General features: G+C 38.0%; 1 protein-coding gene, 1 long non-coding RNA gene and 1 pseudogene across 5 annotated transcripts in view; 2 read left to right on the top strand and 1 right to left on the bottom strand.

The window, feature by feature from the left end:
* Positions 1-26507, top strand: part of KIF2A (kinesin family member 2A) — an 81546-nt gene that overhangs the window by 19879 nt on the left and 35160 nt on the right. For 2 of the 4 annotated variants that reach the window (XM_032279984.1, XM_032280003.1), the window contains exons 2-6: positions 18670-18764; positions 19907-20026; positions 22037-22091; positions 24235-24300; positions 24930-25030. In XM_032279984.1, coding sequence (XP_032135875.1) covers positions 18670-18764; positions 19907-20026; positions 22037-22091; positions 24235-24300; positions 24930-25030 — 437 coding nt within the window. Of the gene's footprint in view, positions 1-18669; positions 18765-19906; positions 20027-22036; positions 22092-24234; positions 24358-24929; positions 25031-26507 lie in introns of all 4 variants that reach the window. The other 2 variants (XM_032279976.1, XM_032279993.1) reach the window with 1 other exon arrangement.
* Positions 556-26464, bottom strand: LOC116553000. Its single transcript, XR_004269588.1, has 2 exons — positions 25932-26464; positions 556-808 (listed from the first exon to the last, which is right to left on the bottom strand). It is a non-coding gene; the product is annotated as an uncharacterized LOC116553000 (long non-coding RNA).
* On the top strand, positions 3001-7492 carry LOC116552991 (annotated as a pseudogene).

The following is a 26507-nucleotide window of genomic DNA, read 5'->3' as shown; positions in this document are numbered from 1 at the left end:
CCAGGCGCGTTGACTCACGCCTGTAATCCCAGCACTTTGGGAAGCTGAGGTGGGCGGATCACGAGGTCAAGAGATCAAGACCATCCTGGCCACCATGGTGAAACCCTGAAAAAAAAAAAAAAAAAAAAAAATATTAGCTGGGCGTAGTGGTGCGCACCTGTAGTCCCAGCTACTTAGGAGGCTGAGGCAGGAGCATTACTTGAACCCGAGAGGCGGAGGTTGCAGTGAGCCAAGCTCGTGCCACTGCACTCCATCCTGGCGCCTGGCGACAGAGCAAGACTCTGTGTCAAAAAAAAAAAAAAAAGAAAAGAAAGAAAATTCATAGTTTGTCTTCAATATGAATAAAATTTGTCCCATTTTAAAGTTGTATTTTTTAAATGAAAAATCTTCGCTACATCATTTCCTTTTTTCTCTCCTCATGTCAAACTTTTAATGTCTAAGAAAGGAAATACGAGAACTTTTAATTTGGTTAAAAAACAGTGACATCTTAAGTGTGATAAGCCAAAAAGAAAGGTCTCTATGTTTGGCAAAATCACATTCCTCGGAGATTTACAAAACAGCAACAGCACTGTTAACCAGTGTCAGCTGAGACATGATTTATGTCCTTCTTGTTCCACTAAAGCTATTGAAGAAGGTGTAATGCTACATAGTCCTCATGAAGGATTCTTTTCCTCAGTGCTTAGATTAGCTAACACAACCTGAATATCAGAGTTTGAGACTTTGACTTCTGCTGGATCTGTTCCTGCTCTGCTGTATGACCTCCAACAAATCAAATTTCTTTCTGTCCTCATTTACTGGTCAGTGGCACCTAGGAACAAATTGACATTTACTGTTAGATTATAAATAAACTGCTTTGAGGTAGTTGGCAAAACCAAAATACAATGAATGACTACTAGTGTAGTTAACATTACTGTGTAGTTAACTTCCATTTTCTAAATAATGCTTTTTTGTAGCATCCTTCTCCTTTTAGTCTGTTTTAAAGCAGCATTTGACAGTCTTTGTTTTTCCAATTTTTCTCTATTTTGCTGTTATATGATCATAATATTATAAACTTATTAAAGAGAGGAATTGTTGTCATATTCTTGAAACATCCTTTTAGAATTCTTTTAATAAACTGAAGAAAGGAATTGTATCTGTTTTAAAAGACCAGCTTTAAAACAAACCTCTTTAGAGAATGAAAGCTAATTAACATGTTTTACTATGACTTAACTTCCAAAGATGGCAGTAAAATTTTTGAATTTGCATTCTACACTGGCAATTGGTTCTAATAACTAAATATACAATTGATTGGAACCACTATTTATGTATTTAATTATTATTTAATAAAAATGGGTCCAGGGACAGTGGCTCATACCTGTAGACCCAGCACTCTGGGAGGCCAAGGTGAGCAGATCACGTGAGCCCAGGAGCTTGAGAGCAGCCTGGGCAACATGGCAAAAACCCATCTCTACAAAAAATACAAAAATTAGCCCGGTGTGGTGGCAGGCATGTCTGGTCCCAGCTACTCGGAAAGCTGAGATGAGAGGATCCCTTAAGCTCGAGGCAGAGGTTTCAGTGAACTGAGATCACACCATTGCACTCCAGCCTGGGCGAGAGTGAGACCCTGTCTCAAAAAAGAAAAATGAGAAACTTATTATTTAAGACAGGTTTTAATCAATCACTCATATGAAGTGGCAAAGGTTTTACCATCAGTGTGTTCTAAGATAATTTATCTGGTGCAAAATGACTTGGAAGAAGGTACTTCTTTCAGGTATCTGTTTACCAACCCCTTTGAGTAAGCTTTTGTATTTTACTCATCTTCTGGAAAACAACATTGTTCTGCCAGACATTTGGTCTGAATGTGTGATTTTATAATTCAGAGTAATATTTATTTCTTTGTTCTCCTGAGAATGGATATTTTTATGCATGTTTCCCTCTTAGTCTCTGCTTGAAAGGTGCAGGAGATAACTAGATTTTATTAGCATATTTTTACAAGTCTATTTAAAATGCTTTCAAATTATTCGGCAGTATTCTGATTGAAAATGGAAGGAGTTGCTAGAGGTTTTATCAAGAATAGATACACTGGTAGCTCACGCCTATAATCTCAGCACTTTGGGAGGCCAAGGTGAGCATATCACATGAGGTCAGGAGTTTGAGACCAGCCTGGCTGGCGTGGCGAAACCCTGTCTCTGCTAAAAATACAAAAATTAGCCAGGTGTGGTGGTTCATGCCTATAATCCCAGCTGCTTGGAAGGCTGAGGCACGAGAATCGTTTGAACCCGGGAAGCGGAGGTTGCAGTGAGCCAGGATCATACCACTACACTCCAGCCTGGGTGACAGAGTGAGACTGTGTCTACAAAAAAAAAAAAAAAAAAAGAAAAGAATAGATACACTATATATTTTCATTTATTGGCATGTAAGCTAGATTTTCCTATTTTCATTACATGGCTGTATGCCTATGAATCACCAGTGATTACTAACTTTTTCAATATATATGTAAAATGTTTTAAATTATTTTTTTGTGGTAATATTTTATAAAGGCTTGATTTTGTTATATTTTTAAAATTTCTCATACTTTAAACAAAACAGATTTAAACAACTTCAAAGAGTTTGGGAATAGCCATTATGAACAGTCTTCTAACTGAAGTTTTATTTTTACTAATCATTTAAGTTGTGTTGTTCTTATACATATTTAGGTTTTGAAATTTTTATAAAGGTCTAGGCTGGGCGCTTTGGCTCACACCTATAATCCCAGCACTTTGGGATGCCAAGGTGGGTGGATTACCTGAAGTCAGGAGTTTGAGACCAGCCTAGCCAACATGGTGAAACACCATCTCTATTAAAAATACAAAAATTAGCCAGGCATGGTGGCATATGCCTGTAATCCCAGCCACTTGGGAAGCTGAAGCAGGAGAATCACTTGTTGAACCTGGGAGGCGGAGGTTGTGGTGAGCTGAGATCGTGCCATCGCACTCCATCCTGGGTAACAGAGTGAGACTCCATCTCAACAACAACAAAAAAAAATTATATATATATATATATATATATATATATATATATATATATATAAAGGTCTTAATATCTTAAAAGTATGAAGAGAAATTTTCATAGAAACATCTCAAGGGGAACTGATAAAAATAATGCTCACTTTGGGAGAAGACTTGTCATGTGTATGATCATATACCACAATCCTATGATTAGGGTAGTTAGAGGGAAAAACACATAGAGTTTGTAATCCTAGGTATGTCAGAAACAGCTGCAACCTTTTAAAAAAACTACTTGGGTCTGAAAAGAATTGATTGTTGCTTTTTCATATTTTTCCTAAGGTTCTACTATATCCTCTTAATAAAATACTTATTTTTGTTAGATTTTAAATATTCTGACTTTTAATGCTTGTAATGAAATTTTATTAGTATTCTTGGCTGACTTATTTTGGCTCTTGTCTCCTACATTTGCAACCAAATTATACTTTATATGCTAGACAAGGTTTATGCCAGCCTAATTGGTTGCTGGCATTTCTTAGCCTCACAGCTGCTGTGAACTCAGCTGTGAACTAGAAAACATATAATAGGATCCTGTTTTCAGAGACCAAAAGGCAATTGTCAACATGTAAAACTTGTTTTTGGCAGCTCAATGAATATATGAGCTTTTATGACAAATTAAATAGCACTAATATCAGATCTTAAGTAATTATCTTAAAGATTAGAAAGTCTTGAAATATGAATTTATTCACTGAAGCAAAGATGGCTTAGATTTGCATCTATGTTCTGTTCAGTCATTTGTGGCTTTTTTTCTTTTTAAAAATCATATGTCTTGATATTTACCAACAGATATTAAAAAGTTGAGATCTGAACTGTTTGCCCTATAATTTCACCCTAACAAAAAATTGAGCCTTAAGTGAGGTAAAGATATTTCTTAAAATGAACTAAACATAAAATGACTTTGATTAAAGATTTATATTTCAAAATATTTATTATGTTTATATTCTTTGATGTAGCAGATTTTATTTTTATAAATTTTTAACATCTAAATTTGGAGTGAACCATTACTTTGTATTACATTGAACCATATGAAATTGTCATTTTTTTAGGTCAAATGGTTGAATGTAGACTAATGGGGAAAAATGGCAGTATATCAACATGAACTCCCTAGCCAAATTCAGAAATGTAACCCACGGTTATTTACCTTTGTATAAGTAAAATATCATCATGTGTGATCAATAAACAATGAGATTAACAAATCAGATTTATATATAGTAAATTTTTTTCTTCCATTATAATTGCTTTTTGCTCATTTCCATTATAAATGTTTTCTTCAACATTTTTTTAAATGTTTAGGGACTGTCAGCACTAAGCCAAACAAGGACTAAACAAATATGTGAGAGGCTGTAGAAATATATTAAGGACAAGCAAACTGTGTTAGTAAATGGCTTATACTGAATATAATAAAAGCATCATCCTTTGCCTACATTTTGTATTACTTTGATACTTGGCATGATTTTTTATGTCTACTGTGATTCTAACAGTCTATTGATTATATTTGGAATGTAACTCCAGACTTTTCTTGCATACTCTTTTATTTAAAATGAGAATTTAGTTTTGTCACTTACAAATATAAATCTTTCCTTACATAAACATTGGCTGGAAATATCTTGCATTGTGAGAAAAGTACATTTTAGGAAATTTTGGTATTAAAAACCAAGAGGCGTTCTATTGGGAAAATAATGATTGGGGAGCTATTCTGCAGGGTTTGCCTATGCTTTCCACAACTCTTTGTGAGGCTGAGGTGGCAGTGGTTACCACTGGAGTAGGTTGCTGGGAGGTGTTGAGGGAGGAACAGTGGCTTGTACTGAGGCGGGGGGAGGGTATCAGGAAGGAACAAAAGAGGAAGATGGCGACATCAGGGGCAGGGGCAAATGAGCCTTGTTTGGCCACAGCCTTGGCTTACAATCTTTGCAAGTTTAGTGAGATCATGCTGCAGAAGCAGCGTCAGGCTGAGGACACAGCAGCCCTCGAGGAGATGATAGTGGATATCGGCTTCATCCAGTTACACACTCAAAAATTGCAACTGCCATACACGAGGGGCTCCCATTATGGTTGTTCTTTGCCTAATATTAACCAGATTCGTTTCAGCCTGGCCTAGTTCCAGAGCCCCCTCCACTCACCTTTTAATTAATCTCAGGGCACTCGGCACCACAGGCTGGTAGAATGGGTACAGCCAGATCCCCACAGAATGGTGTCGCCACCCTCCCAATACCCTATCACACTGACAGCTCTCCCTATAGTTCTGCCTACTTATCTCCTCCCCAAGTGTCCAGCTGGTGAAGGACTATGCCCTGGGACAATTTCCCTGCAGAGAAGAGGTACCTGTTTTACCCAGCATCTGCATTTAACAAGACAAGCTCTGACTCTGCCTTTCATACAAGTGTGATGAACCCCAGTCCCCAGGATATTTATCCAGGCCCCATACCTTCCAACAACCTGCCCAGTCAACATTTCTGTTCAGGTGAAATGGACTCTAAAGTACGTGCTATTGAGAAGTTCTCCTAGGTGACAAGCATTTGCTGAAGCCATGGGATACTTAGAAGCTGTTGTCATCTTCCTCCTGACCCTGGTCCTTATGAAGTCCCTGGAATTAACATCTTTCCATCTCCTGGCCAGCCTGCCAATGTGCCTGTCCTCTCACCTGCCATGAATACTGGATGTGGGAGGAGATTCCTACCTGATCTCACCAATTCGCACTTTCTACCAACACTGCCCACGCCCCTGCACCCTGAGGAGACAGCCTACCCTATCCTTAATAGGTACAACAGTACCTCCAATTTGACCCACATTGTGACTCACCTGGGCATTAGCATGGCCCTGGGCTTGGACTTGGGCCCAGATTATAATGCCCCAGGACTTCGTTCACCTCTCAACCACCCATCCTTGCAGTCTTCCCTAAGCAATCCTGATCTCTAGGCTTCCTGAGCAGTCCTCAGCCCCATCTTCAGGGCTCCCATAGCCACCCCTTACTACCTACCTTCTCCTTGGCCCACCATGCACTGCCCACCACCTTCCTGGGCCACCCTTCACTCAGTGATGCCCTGACTCTCCTCCTCTCGTCTTCCACTTCATTTTTCATCTTCCCCTACCTCGCTCAACCTCTACTCCTGGGGCCTCCCCCCACTATTTCCAGGTACTCCTCAGCCCCCTAAGTCTGCCCGCAGGTCCTGCCAATGCCAGGAGGTCCCAATAGCAGCTGCCCAAAGAGTTTTTGCCAATGTCACCTACTCTGTCTTCTATCATTCAGGGTGTCCCCCTGGAGACCAGTAATCTGCACACCCAGCCACATACTCCAAAGTCTCTACAGCAGTGAGAGCTGCCCTCAGGTGGGCAGCCTCTGAGCCGGCAATTGCATTATGGGACACTACCCACCTCGGCCAACTGGGCTAGGGAAAGTCTTCACTGGCCAATGAGTGACTTCACCCTAGGGAACTGGAGCAGTTCAGCATGGAGAGCCCATAAACCAGTCTGGCGATGGATCCCCCTGGCTTTTCTGAAGGGCTTAGATTTTTAGAAGGCTAGGGGCCAGTGGCTGGCCCTCAGGATCCTCACACCCTCAACCACCAGAACTTGACCCATCACTGCTCCTGCTATGGCTCAAGACCTAACATCATCCTCATAGAAACTCTCCAGGTTTCTCTAAGGAGATTGCAGCAACCCTGGCTGGAGTACCTGGCTTTGAGGTGTCAGTAGCAGGTTGGAGTTGGGTCTAGGGCTATAAGATGAGCTGTGCATGGAGCTACTGACTCTGGAAGGGCTAAACATGCTGAGTGACCCAGTGCCCTGCTACCCTATCGTGCTCCGGAATATTCATCACCATCCCTCTTCTTGGCCCTGTCCCCCATTACTGTCCATTGCTTCCCTTACCCCAGGTAGTAGAGACCCCACTCTGCCCCCAGATTCTCTTTGTAGCATGAACAAAGGATCCCAAGAATGAGAAAAAGCAAGGGGTTTTTCTAGATGGCCCATGAATTCCATACAGGGGTGGGCCTAGAGAAGCTCAAGGGAGGGCCAAAAGCACTTGTAACTTTGAACCAACTGCCTGGAGGTCAGAGCCTGTTGGAAAGCTGGGGATATAAAGGGTAACCTGGGAGGGTAACCTAGGACTCCTGGCTTGTCTGGATTCCTAGGGATGGACATTGCCAGCCCCTCGTCACCACCCTTTTCCCTCTCAGTGGAGGAGAGCCCACAGTGGATATTATTTTTAATTACATGTATGTTAATAAAAAATCATCCAAAAAACTCTTTGCAAGTTTTTTTTTTTTTAACTTTACCACCAACCCATGACATTTTCTACACTAATTTATCTTTACAACTAGATTAAAATGAAATGGAAAACTTTTAAATATGTCTCTGGATTTTAAGTGTTAAAAAGCTGGCCAGGCGCAGTGACTCACGCCTGTAATCCCAGCACTTAGGGAGGCCGAGGTGGGTGGATCACGAGGTCAGGAATTCGAGACCAGCCTGGCCAACATGGTGAAACTCCATCTCTACTAAAGATACAAAAAATTAGCTGGGCATGGTGGTAGGTGCCTGTAATCCCAGCTACTTGGGACCCTGAGTGAGGAGAATCGTTTGAACTGGGAGGCAGAGGCTGCAGTGAGCTGAGATTGTGCCATTGCACTCTAGCCTGGGGGCAACGGGGCGAGACTCTGTCTCAAAAAAAACAAAGCCATAGAGTTTTGAAACTATAAGTTACCTTTTTTTTATGGTAGTATTGATTTTATATAACAATGTAAACTTAGAATTTTCAAATCTGACCTCATTTTCTATGAATATGACCTATGACTTAAAGAAAGTTCATGTAATGGCACCCTCCTATCCGAAACACGTAAGAGGAAACCAAAAAGGCATACATAGCTGAGCTCGAAAACAAGATCATGGATTGTAATGGAACAGGAATTCTAAGAGATGGGTGGGGCTGAAGCAGGCATAGATGGCAAACGTTTGATTCCTGTAGGATGATGCGGGAGAAAGAGACTTTAAAAAAGGAGAATTGGAGTCAGGTTCACTGTTTGAAGACAAGGAGTTGTGTAACTTTTCTTAAATGCTGTTTTTAAAATTGCTGCTGATTTGCTCCTGGAGCTAGATTTATAAGAAATGTTTTCATCAAGGCAGGCAGTCCAGTACAGTTATGGTAGAAATACAGGGGTATTCAGCCACTGTGCACTGGGAAAGTGGTACCAATTATTGTGGCTCTGTCTGTTCTGCTTGGTCAGGTGTCTCACCTTTAGAAATCATTAACAGGATACCCAGAAAACTTCCATATCTGGAATTCAAGAAGCATTTCTAAATAACTCATGAGACAAAGAATCATGAAATAGAAAAATAGGTGGAACTGAGCAATAACAAAAATACTACGTGTAAAAACTTGTAAGATGCTGCTAAAGGAGTTCTGGGAAATAAATGTCTAGCTTTAGCTGCTTATGAAGAAAAAAGAATAAGGATGGTGAGTGACTTAACCGTTCATCTGAAGAATTTAAAGGGAAAAAACAGTAAAATATGCCCAAAGTAAGATGAAAGAAAGAAGTAATAGTAGCAGAAATTAAGTACATAATGACACCTAATAAAAAAGACTCAACAAAGCCAGGTTTATTCTTGGAAAACACAAATAAAATGGACAAATCCCAGGTGAAATTAATTAAGAGAAAAAAGTTTACCAAAAAATTAGGAATGAAAATGTGGACATCATATCAGATGCCAGAGCCATTAAAAGATACTATGAACTTGATGCCAAAAATGTGGAAACTTTATCTAAAACACTAGAAAAATATAATTATGAAAACAAGAATAAAAAATAATTCTATAATTATTAAGGAAATTGGATCTTTCTATAATAACACAAACCAAGATGGTTTAACAAGTTTTTGCCTACCAAAAACTCAAGAGTCAAATAATTTAATTTCACACCAACTATTCTAGAGTACAGAAAGGGAGAACTTTGTCATAGAAAATCATTTTATAAGATTAATATAACCAGCTGGGCATGGTGGTTCATGCCTATAATCCCAGCATGTTGGGAGGCTGAGGTGGGCGGATCACCTAAGATCAGGAGTTCCAGACCAGTCTGACCAACATGGCGAAACCCCATCTCTATTAAAAATACAAAAATTAGCCAGGTGTGGTGGCGTGTGCCTGTAATCCCAGCTACTCAGGAGGCTGAGGCAGGAGAATCACTTGAACCCGAGAGGCGGAGGTTGCAGTGAGCTGAGATCTCGCCATTGCACTCCAGCCTCAGTGACAGAAGGAGACTGTCTCAAAAAAAAAAAAAAAAAGATTAGTATAACCATGATACCAAAATATAATAAGGTTGTTGACAGGCTGGGCACAGTGACTTACACCTGTAATTCCAGCACTTTGAGAGGCTGATGCAGGGTGATAGCTTGAGACCAGAAGTTCAGGACCAGCCTGGTCAACATAGCAAGACCCTGTCTCTACAAAAAATTAGCCAGGCATGGTAGTGCATGCCTGTAATCCTTGCTACTCAGCAGGCTGAAGCAGGAGGATCACATGAGGCTGCAGTGAGCCATGATCACACCACCATACTTAAGCCTGGGCACAGAGTGAGATCCCCGAACTCTTAAAAAAGTGGTTTTTGAGAAGGGAAAACCGCTGGCCAGTATCAGTCTAGATTAATGATATGAAAATCCAGAACATCATAGCTGGATGGTATACAGAAAAAAACAATCCAGAACAAAACAGACAATGCAGTTCCAATCAGAATCCCAACAGTTAGTTTTGTGATTGTTGGTTTATATGACTTTTTGGAACTTCACAAGCTGATTCTAAAGTTTATAACTTAGAATTCCTTAAGAATATTCTTAAGGAACAGTAAAGCAGGAGGGCTTATTCTGCTATATGGCAAGACTTAATAATAAGCAAAGCTGTAATACTAAGTAATTTTAGTTCAGAGATAAAGAAATAAACTCATGCATGTAGGCTTGAATTGTGACACAGGTAGTATTGCAGTTAAGTAGAGGAAAAGGGGATTTTCAGGAAATGGTCCTAGAAAGGAAATTGTGTTATCGTATAAAAATATAAAAATGCCGATGGATTAAGGTCCCAAATGTGAAAGGTTTTGTAAGATTTTATGTATTTGAGATGGTGTCTCACTCTGTCACCCAGGCTTGAATGCAGTGGCGTGATCTTGGCTCACTGCAACCTCTGCCTCTCAGGCTCAAGCAATTCTGCCTCAGCCTCCCAAGTAGCTGGGATTACAGGTACCCACCACCATACCCATCTAATTTTTTGAATTTTTGTAGAGTTGGGATTTCACCATGTTGGCCAGGCTGGTCTCAAACTCCTGATCTCAAGTGATCCACCCACCTCGGCCTCCCAAAGTGCTGGGATTACAGGCCTGAGACACCATACCCAGCTTGTAAAACTTAGAAAATTTAAGAGACTGTTTTAGGGATCTCAATCTTAGGAAAAATTTTATAACACACCAAAAATCCATAATGGAAAAACACATATTTGACTACATTAAAGTTAAGAATTTAGGCCGGGCGTGGTGACTCACACCTGTAATCCCAACACTTTGGAAGGCTGAGACGGTGGATCGCCTGAGGTCGGGCATTTGGGACCAGCCTGGCCAATGTGGTGAAACCGTGCCTCTACTAAAAATGCAAAAATTAGCTGGGTGTGGTAGCAGGTGCCTGTAATCCCAGCTACTCCGGAGGCTGAGGTAGAAGAATTGCTTGAACTCTGGAGACAGTTTTCAGTGAGCTGAGATGGCACCACTGTATTCCAGCCTGGGCGACAAAATGAGACTCTGTCTTAAAAACAAACAAAAAAATTAAGAACCTAAATTCATCAAAAGTCACTATAAAGAACATGAAAAGATAAGCCACAACTTTATAGAAAATATTTGCCATACATACAACAAAAGATTAACACCAAGAGTATAAAGAGAATTCCTATAGAGAAGTAGCCAAAAGAAAAAGACCCCAACACTCAAGTCAGTACTGAAAAGGCCTGAATGTCTAACAAGCACAAAAATAAGCAAAAACCTAATGAAATCAGAGAAATTAGAACCATAATATGACATGTTGAATCTGGCTAATATTAAGTGTTTTCATGAATATGGAGTAATTGTTAGGAGGATTACAAATCATTATAGATAGTGTGTGTTAGGCCCATCTTTCACTGCTGTAAAGAAATACTTGAGTCTGAGTAATTTATGAAGAAAAGACGTTTAATTGGCTTGCAGGTCTGCAGGCTCTGCAGGCAGCATGATACTGGCATCTGCTCACCTTCTGGAGAGGCCTCATGAAGGCTAAGGGGTGGGGGGCAGGCATGCTATATTGCCAGAGCAGGAGCAAAAGAGAGGGAGGTGCCACACACTTCTAAACAGTCAGAGAACAGAACTCACTCTGAGGACAGCATTCATCACCAAGTGGGTGGTCCCAAACTATTCCTGAGAAATCCACCCCCATGATCCAGTCACCTCCATTGGGCCCCACCTCCAGTATAGGGATTACAATTCTGCGTGAGATTTAGGCAGGGACGAATATACAAACTATCACATAGCTACTATAGATAGGAAACATGGCACTGAAGAGAAAAGTTTTATACATGTGGACTCAGTTATTCTGTATTTTTTCTCTTGTATATCCTAGAGAAATTATTGCACATTTATACCAGTAAACATATGTAAGAATGCCCATAGCATCATTGTTCCTAATAGCAGAAACATAACAACTCAAATGTCTGATAGTAGAATAGATAAAATGTGGTATATTCATGCAATAAAATGCTACACTGTAATGAAAATGAGTTATATACATTTTATATGTATAAGTAAAGTGAATCTCAAAAAATGGTATTGAACAAACAAAAACCTCAATTCTTAAAGTAGTGTTAATCCATGTATATGCAATTTAAAGAGAAGTAAACTGTTTAGATTTCTGTGTGTATGTGTTACATTTAAAGGTGGCAAAACTATAAAGAAAAGCCAAAGTATGATTATCTCAAATGTCATGGTGGTTGTTACTTTTTTTTTTTTTTTTTTGAGATGGAGTTTTGCTCTTGTCACACAGGCTGGAGTGCAATGGTGCAATCTCGGCTCACTGCAGCCTCTGCCTCCTGGGTTCAAGCAATTCTTCAGCGTCAGCCTCCCGAGTAGCTGGGATTACAGGCGCACACCACCATGCCCAGCTAAGTTCTTGTACTTTTAGTAGAGATGAGGTTTCACCATGTTGGCCAGGCTGGTCTCAAACTCCTGACCTCAGGCGATTCACCTGGCTCAATTTCCCATAGTGTTTGTTGGGATTACAGGTGTGAGCCACCGCGCCGGGCAGTTGTTTCCTTTGGGAGTGGAACATACAGGATTTCAAAAGTGTTTTTTAACCTAGCTGGTGGTAGTTACACAGGTGTTTGCTCTATTTTTTTTTAATGTGGAAGTATATGTGGTATAACAGTAAAGTAAACGATGAATCAAAGAGAGTCAAAGGGCAGTGAGTTAGTGAAGATGGAGTACAGTCTTCTCAGGTGGATCAGAGAAATGAGATGGTATTTGCTAGGGAAAGGTATTTCTAGTCCTGATTAGTCTTATTGAAATCTATGCATGATCTCTATTAACAAACTGACACTCAAGCATCTCATTATTTTCCCCCTAGCACCATCATTCTCCCAGTCATCCAGGCTTGACACCTTGTTATGCCTATACGTTGTCACCGTATCATGATTTTTTCCTTTGAAAAAATGTTTTCATATATCTTATTGTTTCTCTCATTACTTAACACCTTTGTTAACAGGTGGTTACTATTTGACTTTTGAAATAAATCACTGGATGTCTTTGTTTAAAAGAAAAAAAATAAAAATTTTAAAAGAAAATCAAATTTGTATTACAATTTAAAAAGAGGTATTTGAGTAGCTCAATGAAATGCCATATATAAGATAATTTTAAAAATTATTAAAGGCATTTTGAGAAAGGTTGGTTTTTAAAAAGAAAACAGCATTTTTTCTAGACATCTTTTGGTGCAAATAAAAGCCCCATGCTGCACTGGTATTATAGGTAGTATAGATGGGTCTAGCTATCTGATTAATTGGCAAAAAGGAAATACTTAAGACTTTGTTTATTCATTTCTTATTTCTGGAATTTCATATTCTCTCCTTGTTGCTGGAAGAATAAACTGGATTATGGTAGAGATAAGGCAACAAATTTCTCAGTCCTGCCCTGCTCAACCTCTAGAATTTAGTCTTAAAAGTTTAGTCTTAGATCAGACGCTTTTGACTCTGCAGACTTGTGATTTAAGGCTTTCTGGATGCGTGCACTGGTGTTTGAGGTCGTAGAGGTTCCAATGTTGAGGAGACTCCTGATATTGGCTGTTCTGTCCTTGATTTTTTTTTTTTTTTTTTTTTTTTGAGTCGGCATCTTGCTCTTGCCCAAGCTGGAGTGCAGTGGCACAATCACGGCTCACTGCATCCTTGACCTCCTGGGCTCAAGCAATCCTTGTACCTTTCAGCCTCCCAAGTAGCTGGAGCTATAGGCAGACAGCACCACACCCTGTTGATTTTTAATTTTTTTTTTTTATAGAGTTGAGGTCTTGCTCTCTTGCCAACCTGGTCCCAAACTCCTGGGCTCAAGCCAACCTCCTACTTCTGTTCCCCAAAGTACTGGGATTACAGGTGTGAGGCACTGTGCCCAGCCTCCTTGATTTCCTTTATCCTCTCATTGCCAATCTCTCTAAACTGTCTTTGGTGATTAAGGTCCCTGTGAATTTGTGACCTGTAGTCCTGGTATTTTGCTCCACTGTCCCACCTTCTTTTTTGCATTCCTAGTTATGGTACATTAAATCACTCCTTGCCCAGAAGGGTGGGAATACCATGGTAGATGCCCAGCAATAAGAATGATTGTGTTCGTCTTGCCTTTTGGAATAGGCACTTATTTTTCCTCATTATCATTATTGTGGTAACTCTACTGGTAACTGCATGGAGATCCACCTTGGTAACTCTTTTTTTTTTCCCAACTAGATTTGATAGCTAGGTGACTTATTTCTTTAACCTCAACCACAGCCTTTTCATTTCCTGCTGAGGGTTATTCTTCACAGTAGTCTGATATTCAAATGCATCTTCCTTAGGCTTAAATATTTCCTTCCTTTCTTTTGATGAAACCATATCAATGTTTTATTAAACCCTTTTACTTTCTCCAAAACCTTTGTTGCTGTAATCTTCTTGTCCCTACTAGTGGGTATCAGTGTTTGTGGGGCTGCCAGGGGCGATTGGGGAAAGGATGGCTGCCAGGTCTCAGCCTCACTGTTCATGTTGTAGAGAGGGTGATTAATGAGGGGCTTGATGCAGCAGTGGTAGGCTTCTCCCAGATTGTGATGGTGACTGGGCTGCTTATGACTCTCTGGGGTCCACTCTTCATTTCTACAACCAGTTAAACTCATTCTCTTTCTCATATGCTATGGCAATCATGCAGGTACACTGCTTAGATGTCTCTCTAAGAAAGAATTTCAGTTTCAGGGAGTATAGTTAGCTGACAACCTTCAGGATCTTTAGATTTGGGATTGAGAACCTGAATTTCCTGGGAAATCCACAGCCAATGATAGAGCATGGCACTGGCCCATTTTGGCCCAGTACAGGACTCCTCTAATGGACAGTCTTGCTCTGAAACACCCTACTGGGTTGACCAAGACTTTGCTAGATCTTCATCAAGGTCTGAAGCTTTCTCTGCTCAGTCCTGCTTCACAGCCACTTCCTTCATAGGTTTTAAATCTGCGTCATGGTCTGAAAGTTTTCTTTTTTTAATTTTTATTTTTAATTTAATTTTTTTTTTTTTTGAAGCAAAGTCTCACTTTGTTGCCCAGGCCAAAGTGCAGTGGAGCAATCTCTGTTCACCGCAACCTCTGCCTCCTGAGTTTAAGTGATTCTCCTGCCTCAGCCTCCGAAGTAGCTGGTATTACAGGCGCACACCACCACACTCAGATCTAATTTTTTGTATTTTTAGTAGAGACAGGGTTTCACCATGTTGGCCAGGCTATTCTCAAACTCCTGACCTCAAGTGATCTGCCCGCCTTGGCCTCCTGAAGTGCTGGGATTACAGGGCGTGAGCTACTGCTCCTGGCCTGGTCTGAAAGTTTTCTGTGCCCAGTCCTCTTTTCTCCCTCTTTTATCTTGAACAATAAACCTGTTGTACACCTAACTCTCGTCTGCTTCTCAGAGGACCCCAAATGACACATATCACTTCCACTGGTTATTTACCTAATCAATTTCTAAAATTGAAGTAAGGATTATCTAATTTCCGTTTTGTAACTCCTTTTGACTCCTCCCAGTATTTTTCAGATCATCATTTTCCTCCAACCCCAGCTCCTGCATCTCCTCTAATGTCCATCTGTATTGTAAAAAGCACCATTATTTACTCAGTTACTTTTACATCTTCCACATTTAAGTTTATGACCCATCTTTTATGGGTGCAGGGGGAATGGAGGTGGTATTTTGTGAGACAAGAATCAGACAATGAAAAAGGAGTTACTCTAGTGAGGGACGAAGGAGGTCACAGGTAATGCAGGTCAGATCGTGTAGAGCTTTGTTGTAAGTCATTAATAGACCATTGAAAGGACTTTAGCTTCTACTCTGTGTGAGATGGGGGATGGGGAGTCATTGGAAGGTTTTGAGCAGAGGAGTAATATCTGACTTAGTTTTTACCGCGAACATTTTGGCTGCTCTGGAGAACAGACAGAGGGCAGATAAGTTGGAAGCAGGAAGGCTAGTTGGGAGAGTATCACAATAAACTAAGTACAAGGCATTGGTAGCTTGCACCAAGGTGATAGCAGTATAGTTAAGAATTGGTTTATTATCTGGGGGCAAGACTCAAACAGTGTCATTTTATTTGTAAAAGCTCCCTAGGAGTTTCTGGTAAACATGAGGGTTGAGAATTTGTGCTACATTTTATAAATTTTTATAGGAATGCCTGGACTTACAGATACCTACTTTGTAGGTATATTTGTTATGATTAAGTGAACTAATATGAATTAAATGAGCTAGCATCTGACATATTCATGCTTTAAAAGTAGTAGCTTAGAGAAATCTGACACATGAGATGATAAAAATTTTAGGATTGATAATGTTCAGTGTTGATGAGGATGTGGAGGAATAGGTCCCACTGTTGGTGAGAATGTATATGAAGGGCAGTTTGGGAATATTTATCAAAATTTCAACATTCATGACCCATGAATTCTCCTTCTAGAAATTTTATTTGTGGAAACATTCACACCTGTGTTCAGATAGTCAGTGTGGCATCTTTTAATGGCAAACAGTTGGAAATAATATTCCTAATAAATAAATTGTGATATATTGATTTATGGAATGCTATATGGTTATGAAAAATAATAGGTAGGTCTATATATACTGTCATGGAAAGACTACTAGTATGTATTTTAGTTTTGTTTTTTGTTTTAAAAAAGTAGCACCAATGTATCATTTGAGGGTACTTAACATCCTCACTATTTGAAATCTACATGATTATGTTCATTTATCAGTTCTATGGAATTTTATATGAGCTCTTATAAAAAAGGTAGGCCATAAGACCAGGCATGGTGACTCATGCCTGTAGTCCCAGTACTTTTGGAGACAGAGGTGGGCAGATCACTTAAGGCCAGGAGTTTGAAACCAGCCTGGCCAACATGGAACAAACCCTGTCCTCTACTAAAAATAGAAAATTTAGCCAGGGCCTGGCATGGTGGCTCACACCTGCAATCCCAGCACTTTGGGAGGCTGAGGAGAGCGGATCACTTGAGGTCAAGAGTTGGAGACCAGCCTGATCAACATGGCAAAACCCTGTCTCTACCAAAAATACAAAAATTAGCTGGGTGTGGTGGCACATGCCTGTAATTCCAGGTGCTTGGGAAGCTGAAGCAGGAGAATTGCTTGAATGGGAGGCAGAGATTGCGATAAGCTGAAATGGCTCCACTGCACTCCATTCTCAGTTCAGTGACAGAACAAGACTCTGTCTCAAAAAAAAAAAAAAAAAGAGAAAAGAAAAGGTAGGCTGGGCACAGTGACTCAAGCCTATAATCCCAGCACTTTGGCAGGCCAAGGCAAGTGGATTGCCTGAGCCCAGGAGTTTGAGACTAGCCTGGGCAACACAGCGAGACCCTGTCTCTATTATAAAATAAAATAAAATACTCTCAGTGAGAGTAGTTTCATAAACAATAATTATCAAATTATTATAGTACCCATATTTTCTTTAACAGTATCGTAAGCCTCATTATAATAACACTGTTTTATGTACTGTATATCTGTTTTTAGATATTTAAAGAGCTATACATTATCATAAGCTAAATCATAGATGCTCTCAAGGATTTCGTTTAGGAAATACGTACGAAAATTCTATATGTTCAGCATTCTATTAGGAAATACTGAAGATGCAAATATATTGCACAGTTTCTGTCTCTACTTAACTAATAACCAAATGAATAGGTAAGATGAAACAGATGAAATAAATTTTTTAAAAAGTATTTTATATATGTATATGTTCTGGTGTGCTTCTAGGAATTTGTCCTAGGCAAATAATTCAACAAGTACATAATGACAAATATACAATAGTATTCATTGCAGTGTTTATAATAATAATAAACTGCACATAACCTAAGTGACCATCAGTAGGTATTAAATAACTTATGATAAACATAATGAAATATGTAGTAATTAAAAATAATTATTTAGAGCTATAGTTATTAACAGATAAAACCTACAGTCTACTAAGAGGGGAAAATAAATTTAATATATTATGTATAATATCTTCTCTCTACAGATGGTAAGACTGGAATAATCAGAAAAAGTAAGGAATAGAATAGATTTGGATAGACAGCATATAGAAGAGGACATTTTAAATTAGCATTTCCTAACCTTTTTGGACTCAGATTTCTTAATTTTAAAATTGTATCAATTTGCATCATATATGGTAAAAAGTGTTTTTTAAGAAGTATTTTATATCAGTATAATAACTTAAAATTGCTTTCCGAGCCAGGCATAGTAGCCCACGCTTGTAATCCCATCACGTTGGGAGGCCAAAGTGGGCAGATCACTTGAGGCTAGCATGTTGATACCAGCCTGCACGATGCAGCAAAACGCTGTTTCTACTAAAAATACAAAAATTAGCTGGGTGTAGTGGCGCATGCCTGTAATCTCAGCTATTCAGGAGACTGAGGCACAAGAATCACTTGAACCCAGGAGGCGGAGCTTGCAGTGAGCCAAGATTGCATCACTGTACTGTCGTCTGGGTGACAGAGCAAGACTGTCTCAGGAAAAAAAAGAAAAAATTTGCTTTATAAATTGTTCTTCTTTGTTTTACAGAATCATTTTGGCTCATAGTAAGGAAGCTTTCTAATAATTAGAACTATTTAACAGTTTAAGATTTCAGGCATTCTATGTTTCTGTGTGACCATTTATCATATATGCTGAAAATAAACTTTAGTTCTCATCTAATTTACTGATTTCCTGGATTTAACAAGTAGCAAACTCATTTATGGCCCCATGGACAAAGTTCATTGCCTGTGCCTGAGGGTGTGTGAAAATCTCTCATAAAGAAAGGTAGTGTCATTTTTTTTTTTAATTTGCAAGTTATAAAATTGCATTTCACAGTATTTAGGAATGCCATAATTTGTGACATTTTTAACCTGTATGCTTTATTCCCACTTAGGCCGAATACATCAAGCAATGGTAACATCTTTAAATGAAGATAATGAAAGTGTAACTGTTGAATGGATAGAAAATGGAGATACAAAAGGCAAAGAGGTAAGATCACTGGGTTAAATTTTATTCCTAGTCCTGCACTCAAGATTCTGAATGTAAAACAAAACGGCGAGGTACATAATGTTATTTAGTGCATATATTTTTCTTATTCCTTGAAAACTTTCAAATGATTAAAATTTTCACTTAAAGGTAGATTCCTCCTACATCTCTTATGTGATTGCACATATCAATCTTGTTAATTATTTGATAAACATATTCTTGGCCAGGCACGGTGGCTCATACCTATAATCCCAGCACTTTGGGAGGCCGAGACGGGTAGATTACAAGGTCAGGAGTTCAAGACCAGCCTGGTCAATATGGTGAAACCCCGTCTCTACTAAAAATACAAAAATTAGCTGGACATGGTGATGTGCCCCTGTAGTCCCAGCTACTCAGGAAGCTGAGGCAGGAGAATTGCTTGAATTTGGGAGGTGGAGGTTGCAATGAGTTGAGATCGTGCCACTGCACTCCAGCCTGGGCGACAGAGCAAGACTCCGTCTCAAAAAAAATAAAAAATAAAATTATTTTACCCTAGCTCACACAATTTGAAAGTGTGCTATAATATTTAATTATGTGGTTCTATTGGTCACTGTGTTGTTAGCAGTTCATACAGTCAAGACTGTAAAATGATATTTTAGGAGAGATTCTTTAACTTTGTGGATTATAATTCTAAATCTAGTTTGTAAAGCTAAGGCACTGTTTTTACTGGGTTTTTTGTTTTGTTTTGTTTTTTGTATTTTTTAGTCAGGATCTTACTTTGTCACCCAGGCTGGAGTGCAGTGGCATGATCATGGCTCACTGCAGCCTTGACCTCCTGGGCTCAAATGATCCTCCCATCTGTCTCCAGAGTAGCTGGGACTACTACAGAGTAGCTGCACTACCACACCTGTCTATTTTTTGTATTTTTTATAGAGATAGGGTTTCACAATGTTGCCCAGGCTGTTCTCAGACTCCTAGGCTCAAGCGATCTGCCCACCTTGACCTCCCGAAGTGCTAAGATTACAGACATGAGCCTCTACACCCAGCAGAGGTACTGTATTCATTAGGCTAAAATAATTTATTTACTGTGTCAATTTATTTGAAAAATAAACGGTTAATTGTCAAAATATAGTCTCAAAAGACATACATATGTCTGCTGTGAACAGATTGACCTGGAGAGCATCTTTTCACTTAACCCTGACCTTGTTCCTGATGAAGAAATTGAACCCAGTCCAGAAACACCTCCACCTCCAGCATCCTCAGCCAAAGTAAACAAAATTGTAAAGGTTAGTGATGAATATTCAGAGCGCAAAACAGTGGGGGACAGCGTTGGGTATAGATATGTGTGTATTCTAGTTTGAAATTTGTGGACTGTGAAGAGTATATTTTAAGTATTGATTAATTTTCTTTTTCCGCCATCCATATTCATATATGTGCATACATGTTTTCAAGGATTGAGGTTGTCTAATTCACAGTTATGACAATTATTGGATAAGGTCTTAGAAATTTCTCACCTAATTAGGATTTTCATGAGACTTGAGTTTCTCAGGAGATACAGATCAAAACCATTTGCTTGTTGGTGTTTGTTGAATGAATATATATGACTTTGACAAAGGCATAATAGCTGTTTCTTATGAATAATAACTACCAACTCAGTCTTTTGAAATTATAATTCTGCTATTTGTTTATTAAAGAAAGATTGGAAATGATAGTGTAGTTTGCTTATATATTATCTGTGGTGATATACCTTAAACTGTGCTAAATCCTTCTAGCAGTTTCATCTTTATAAAAATTAAAAGCACATTATTCTTACTGATTTTAAAGATAATACTCCTTTCTTTTTCTCAAGACCTTTCAGTATTAGAATTTTGTTTCAAAATATAACTCTTTCAAACAGGTTTATTGTAAAAGTTGTTGAATCTGCACTTCTTGGTGTTCAACAATCATTTATTGTTTGTTTGTTTTTTTTTTTATATTGTGTCAGATACTTTGTGGGACAAAATACAAAGATGAATATGACATGGTTTTCAGCCTTTAGGAACTTGATATCTTTCAGGGAGGACATAGATAAGCATCTAAATATAGTATGTTAGAAGCAACAAAACTTTGTTTTGTAAACTGTGCAGATGAACATAAGGCATATTTTCAACTCATATAAGTTTAATTATATTGCGAGTCACCACTTAAAGTTTATTAGCTACCACTTGTAAATGGGTTGTTTTTCATATTCAGTTTCAAAATGAAGGATCTTCATTGGAGGATCTTCATAGTTTATTCTTCCTGGCATATCATTAGCAACCTTTACTGTACATTAGAATTACCTGAAATAGAATAAATTAGTATATTTTAAAAATAAATAAGCATTTATTTTAAAAAATATTAAAAAATATAAATCAGTATTTTTTTTTTTTTAAAGACGGAGTTTCACCATGTTGGTCAGGCTGGTCTTGAACTCCTGACCTAAGGTGATCTGCCCGCCTTGGCCTCCAAAGTGCTTGGATTACAGGCATGAGCCACCACCCCCAGCCTCAATCAGTGTTTTTTAAAATACTCATTTATGGGCCCCACTCCCAGGGATTCAGTTTTATTTTACCTAAAGGGAGGCCCTGGCATCAGCGTCCTCTTAATAGTACTAGTACTCATCTGATTTGAATGTGCAGCCAAGGTTAAAAACAACTACTTTGTTTGATATCTTTTTTTGATGTGAATAAAAGGAAGTCTTCCTGAATAAATTAGAGGACCAAAGGTTTGCTGCCTTAATCTGTATAGTACAAGTCTTTGAAACTCTTATGAAACCTTTTTAGGATAACTGACAATACACATATTATTCTGATATTTCAGTTTAACAAGGGGGTTCTAAGCTGTCTAGAACTACTATTTTATGACTTACCCCCTATTATTCAGAAATGACATTTATTACATGGTTTTACCAGCATAGTATGATGGTTAAAACACATATTATTGTGAAGCTGCTTAACCTCTCTTTGTTTCAATTTCCTCACCAATGAAATGGGAATAGCAGTAGTAATGACCTCATAGGTTGTTGTAAAGAAAGTGCTTAGAGCTGTGCCTGGCTCATATTAATTCCTGGATATTTTTGGAGGGTAGGGAAAAATATATAAAGGAACTTGGATATTGATAGCATGAATAGTAATTCATTAAGATTATAGTTTTTCTTCATTTTGTTTTATATTCTTGTATGTTTGCCTAGTTTTATTTAATTGAAAGAAGCTCAGATCATGATATATATGAGGAGTAAAGACAGAAAATATAATGAACATTTTTTCCTATCATAGAATCGACGGACTGTGGCTTCTATTAAGAATGAGCCTCCTCCAAGAGATAATAGAGGTAAAATAAAAATTTATCTCTTAATTTTGGCTATTGATTTCTTAGTATGTTCCTGACAAGGTAAATCAAAAGTAAAAATTACCCTCAATGTTGGCATTTATGTATTTATTTAAATTTCCTCTGGCTAATTTTAAGAGGGTTTTTTTTTTTTTTTTTTAAGGCAGGGTCTTGCTCTGTCACCTAGACTGGAGTACAGTGGCATGAACACAGCTTACTACAGCCTTGACCTCCCAGGGTCAAATGATCCTCCTGTCTCCGCCTCAGGTGTGGCTGGGACCACAGGCATGTGCCACCATGGCCACCTAATTTTTTGAATTTTTTGTAGAGACAGCCTCTCTCCATGTTGCCCAGTCTGGTCTTGAACTGCTGTGCTCTAGTGATGCTCCTGCCTTGACCTTCCAGAGTGTTTACAGGGATTATTGGTGTGAGCCATCGTGCCCGGCAAGGTGTCTTCCTGAATTCTTAATACAATATGTTAATACTGAAAAATGATTTTGTCTGGTGTGGTGGCTCACGCCACTTTGGGAGGCTGAGGCGGGTGGATCACCTGGGTCATAGTTCAAGACCATTCTTGTCAACATGGTGATACCCCGTCTCTACTAAAAATACAGAAAATTAGCCAGGTATGGTGGCAGTGCCTGTAATCCCAGCTACTCGGGAGGCTGAGGTAGGAGAAGTGCTTGAACCCAGAAAGCAGGGGTTGCATAAGCCGAGATTGCACCACTGCACTCCAGCCTGGGTAGCAGAGGAAGACTCTGTCTCCAAGAAAAAAAAAAAAAAAGAAAGAAAGAAAAATGATTTTTAAAATGTATGGGATGATGGCAGGGTGCAGTGGCTCACCCCTTTAATCCCAGCTCTTTGGGAGGCTGAGGCAGGCTGATCACCTGAGGTCAGGAGTTCAAGACCATCCTGGCCAACATGGTGAAACCCCGTCTCTACTAAAAATACAAAATTAGCCGAGTGCAGTGGCATACACCTGTAGTCTCAGCTACCCAGCCAGGATGCTAAGGCAAAAGGATCACTTGAACCCGGAAGGTGGAGGTTGCAGTGAGGTGAGATTGTATTACTGCACTCCAGCCTGGGCAATAGAGTGAGACTCTGTCTCAAAAAAATAAATAAATAAAATAACAAAATAAAATAAAATGTATGTGATTAATATGAAACTATAAAATGCAATTTTTAATTAATCTTAATTACTAAATAATTTCATAAATTCAAGAAGAATATCATGAGAAAGAAAGGAATGGGGAAAAATTAGTTGGCTGATTTCACTAGCTAAAGAAAAGTTGAACAGACATAAAAATTGTGTAATTAACTGAAGTCTCCCATATATTTTCAGCCAGGACATGAAAAATGTAATGGATTTATTTTCTACTGTTTAGTAGTTCAGAATTTTCTGGTAGTATTGTTTCTCTGTGTGTATGTGTGTGAATGGACAGTATTAAAGGAGAGGTTGGAAGTAGAGGAACAGTCCTTCAGTTTAAACACCATCTTTAGAGTCTTGTGCAAATTTATATTTCTTTTAAAATTTGATATTTATATTTAATTTATATTCTTTTTTCCTCTTTTATAATATTTACAATGGGAAATTCTCTGCTGAAGATTTGCGTATTTGAGGAGCAAAGAGTGGGATTTGGAATATAGGGAGGGTTGAAGAATTCTAAGTTATTACTCTCTGTATATATTTGATTAGTGTAAATTTTTACAAATGAGAATGCTTGTAGAACTTATATTTTACACACATATTTTAGGAGGATTTCTTTGCAGTTTAAAGTTTAAGACATGGAGGGGTTCACACATTTTTTTCCTTCAAATTTATATCTTAAAGGATTATTAAAAATCAAGCTTGGCTTGGGTTTTTAATGTAAATTATTTAGATTGAGTTTTGTAGCTAAAATTTCATTGGTGAAAGCTAAGTCTGCACTTATTACTTTGAAAGCTTCTTTTAGCTTATGTCAGTTTGTTGAACTGAATTGATTTATTATAAACTATATTGTATTTTACATATATAAATAGAACACTTGGCAACTTACTAATGTAACTTTTAAGTATCAGGTTTTGGGGATATCTCTTCCTTTTACTGAAGTTAACTTTTATTAATTTTCTATCCTGAATTTAAATTTTTTTTTTTTTTTACTTACAGTGGTTGGTTCTGCACGTGCACGGCCCAGTCAGTTTCCTGAACAGTCTTCCTCTGCACAACAGAATGGTAGTGTTTCAGATATATCTCCAGTTCAAGCTGCAAAAAAGGAATTTGGACCCCCTTGTATGTAAATTATGTATCAAGGATTTAGTCATTTTAGGCATACATGTATTCTGTCTTGGTCATCCTTTTAAGTCCTCAAATAGTAAACAGTCTAAATACAAGCTTGATTGCAGATTTCATTTTACCACTGTGGAAAATTTAACTTATTTTTATTCGTTTAGTCTATTAATTGAGTTTTTTCATGTATATTTTGGAGCAAAATTTTTTTTTGTGAAATTATAGCAATGTTTCAGTTTGAGTTTGAAATTCTGAGCAGACGATAATTTGTCAGATGTTATAGAAGAAAGTCTTGTGCCTCCTTGATTCTTTGAATTCAAAGATCTGTATTTCTAAACCAAGAGATGACATGTATCAATATGTTTGAGCCATTTTTCTGGATTCCCATCTGTACGTTGTCCTATCTTAGTTTTGGTAAAGCAGCTCATTAAATAAGGCTCACATAGTTGTTATAGACACGCTTTGTCACTGTGTACCTGTTGTGTATGTGTGGTGAAGTTATACATAAAAAATTTTAATATATATATACTCTAAAAAAGAAAACTATACTTCTACAGCTCATCTTTTCTTTTCAGCACGTAGAAAATCTAATTGTGTGAAAGAAGTAGAAAAACTGCAAGAAAAACGAGAAAAAAGGAGACTGCAACAGCAAGAACTTAGAGAAAAAAGAGCCCAGGTTTGTAACATAAACATATATTTTGTTTGTATACCAGCTAAAGTTTAGATTATATCAGTGAAAATTATTCATCAGCGAAAAAAATAATTAAGGCATATTTTGGAGAATTTTAAGAATTCTTTAAATTGATATTTAAGGAATAATATGAGCTCTTGTGAAAATAAGTTACCATAAAAAATTTTTACTACATTGTCCTTTTCATGTTTTATGGGTATGTGTTAACCCTAAAATTTGTTCCATTAAGAAAGAGCCATTGTATTACAGAATTCTAATGTGTATAGTATAACCTTCAAGAATTTTTATTTTAAAAATACCTAAAATTACATTGGAAAAAATATCCAGTTAAAGTGCTTGATTAAACTGTACATTTTATTATTGTTTTTCTGGTTAATAAGTTCACATGTCATAGAGAAAGGGGGGAAATTCCTTGTGTTTTAATTTATGCCACATATGAAGAGTGGACCTGTATTGTATCCCTCTCGTGGTCTACTTCATATGGTAACAAGACTGTTTAATAGCAGTGGGAAAATTGCATAGAGAACTGGTCTTCTACCCTTCTACAGGTTTTCGCATATTAGACATTTTGTTACTATACATGTAACTTCACCATTGTGCTTGTATGGCATCTGTTACATTCTTAGAACTACTTTTCTATAATAAAACATCAGGATTATTCAATAGTACGTTCAAATGCCCTAAATCATGTTAAACTACCAGTTCATATGTTGTGTTGTGGAATTGTGGACCTAGTATTATATCCAGACTGAATGAATCAGCTTTTATCCGAAAGTGACCTTAGAATGACTACTTGGGTTTTGAAATAAAGAATAAAACAGATTATCTACTAATACTTAGCATAGATGCCACCTGGTGTTTCCTGTGGGTACTTCATAATACTTACACATCTCTCTGTGATCTCTTAATTCTCACTTCACAGTCTGCTTCTCAGTTGACATAGGTGGTATTATTTCCTAGAAGAAGGTTAATTGAAAGTAAGTTTCAGTAACAGTTTGTAATTTAGTTGCATTCAAAACAAATCTGAATATGATGTATGAAAAAAATCTGACTTCTTAGAATGATTAATAATGTATTGTTGAAGGCTAGGAGAGGTTGTTGACTATTGCTATTTGTATATTAATCCGAATTTTCTGTTTTGAAGCCAAATAAATTGTAGTCAGCATTCAAAAAATTGAATTTTAAAGATTTTTTTAAAATGACCTTGGCTTCTGATTCCTTTAAGTTCTATGTTTTGTCCATTTGGGGCAGCAATGTCATTACTTAATATTTTTTAGAGGGTTAGCAGAAATAGGAAATGAAGATAAATGAATCCATATTTATACTTTGCTGAAACACTGGATTAAATTAGAAGGTGAATCTGATTAAATGAATTTTCCTAGAATTTCAGCTTTTCTAGAGTTATTTGCCAGTGGTTAACATGAGCATTATTTCTCTATTGCTCCTTTGTATAGGATAATTA

Source organism: Sapajus apella, unplaced genomic scaffold (assembly GCF_009761245.1).
Source record: "Sapajus apella isolate SASKATOON/1434 unplaced genomic scaffold, GSC_monkey_1.0 scaffold1, whole genome shotgun sequence".
Lineage (NCBI taxonomy): Eukaryota > Metazoa > Chordata > Mammalia > Primates > Cebidae > Sapajus > Sapajus apella.
This window is presented reverse-complemented; position numbering and strand designations above follow the sequence as displayed.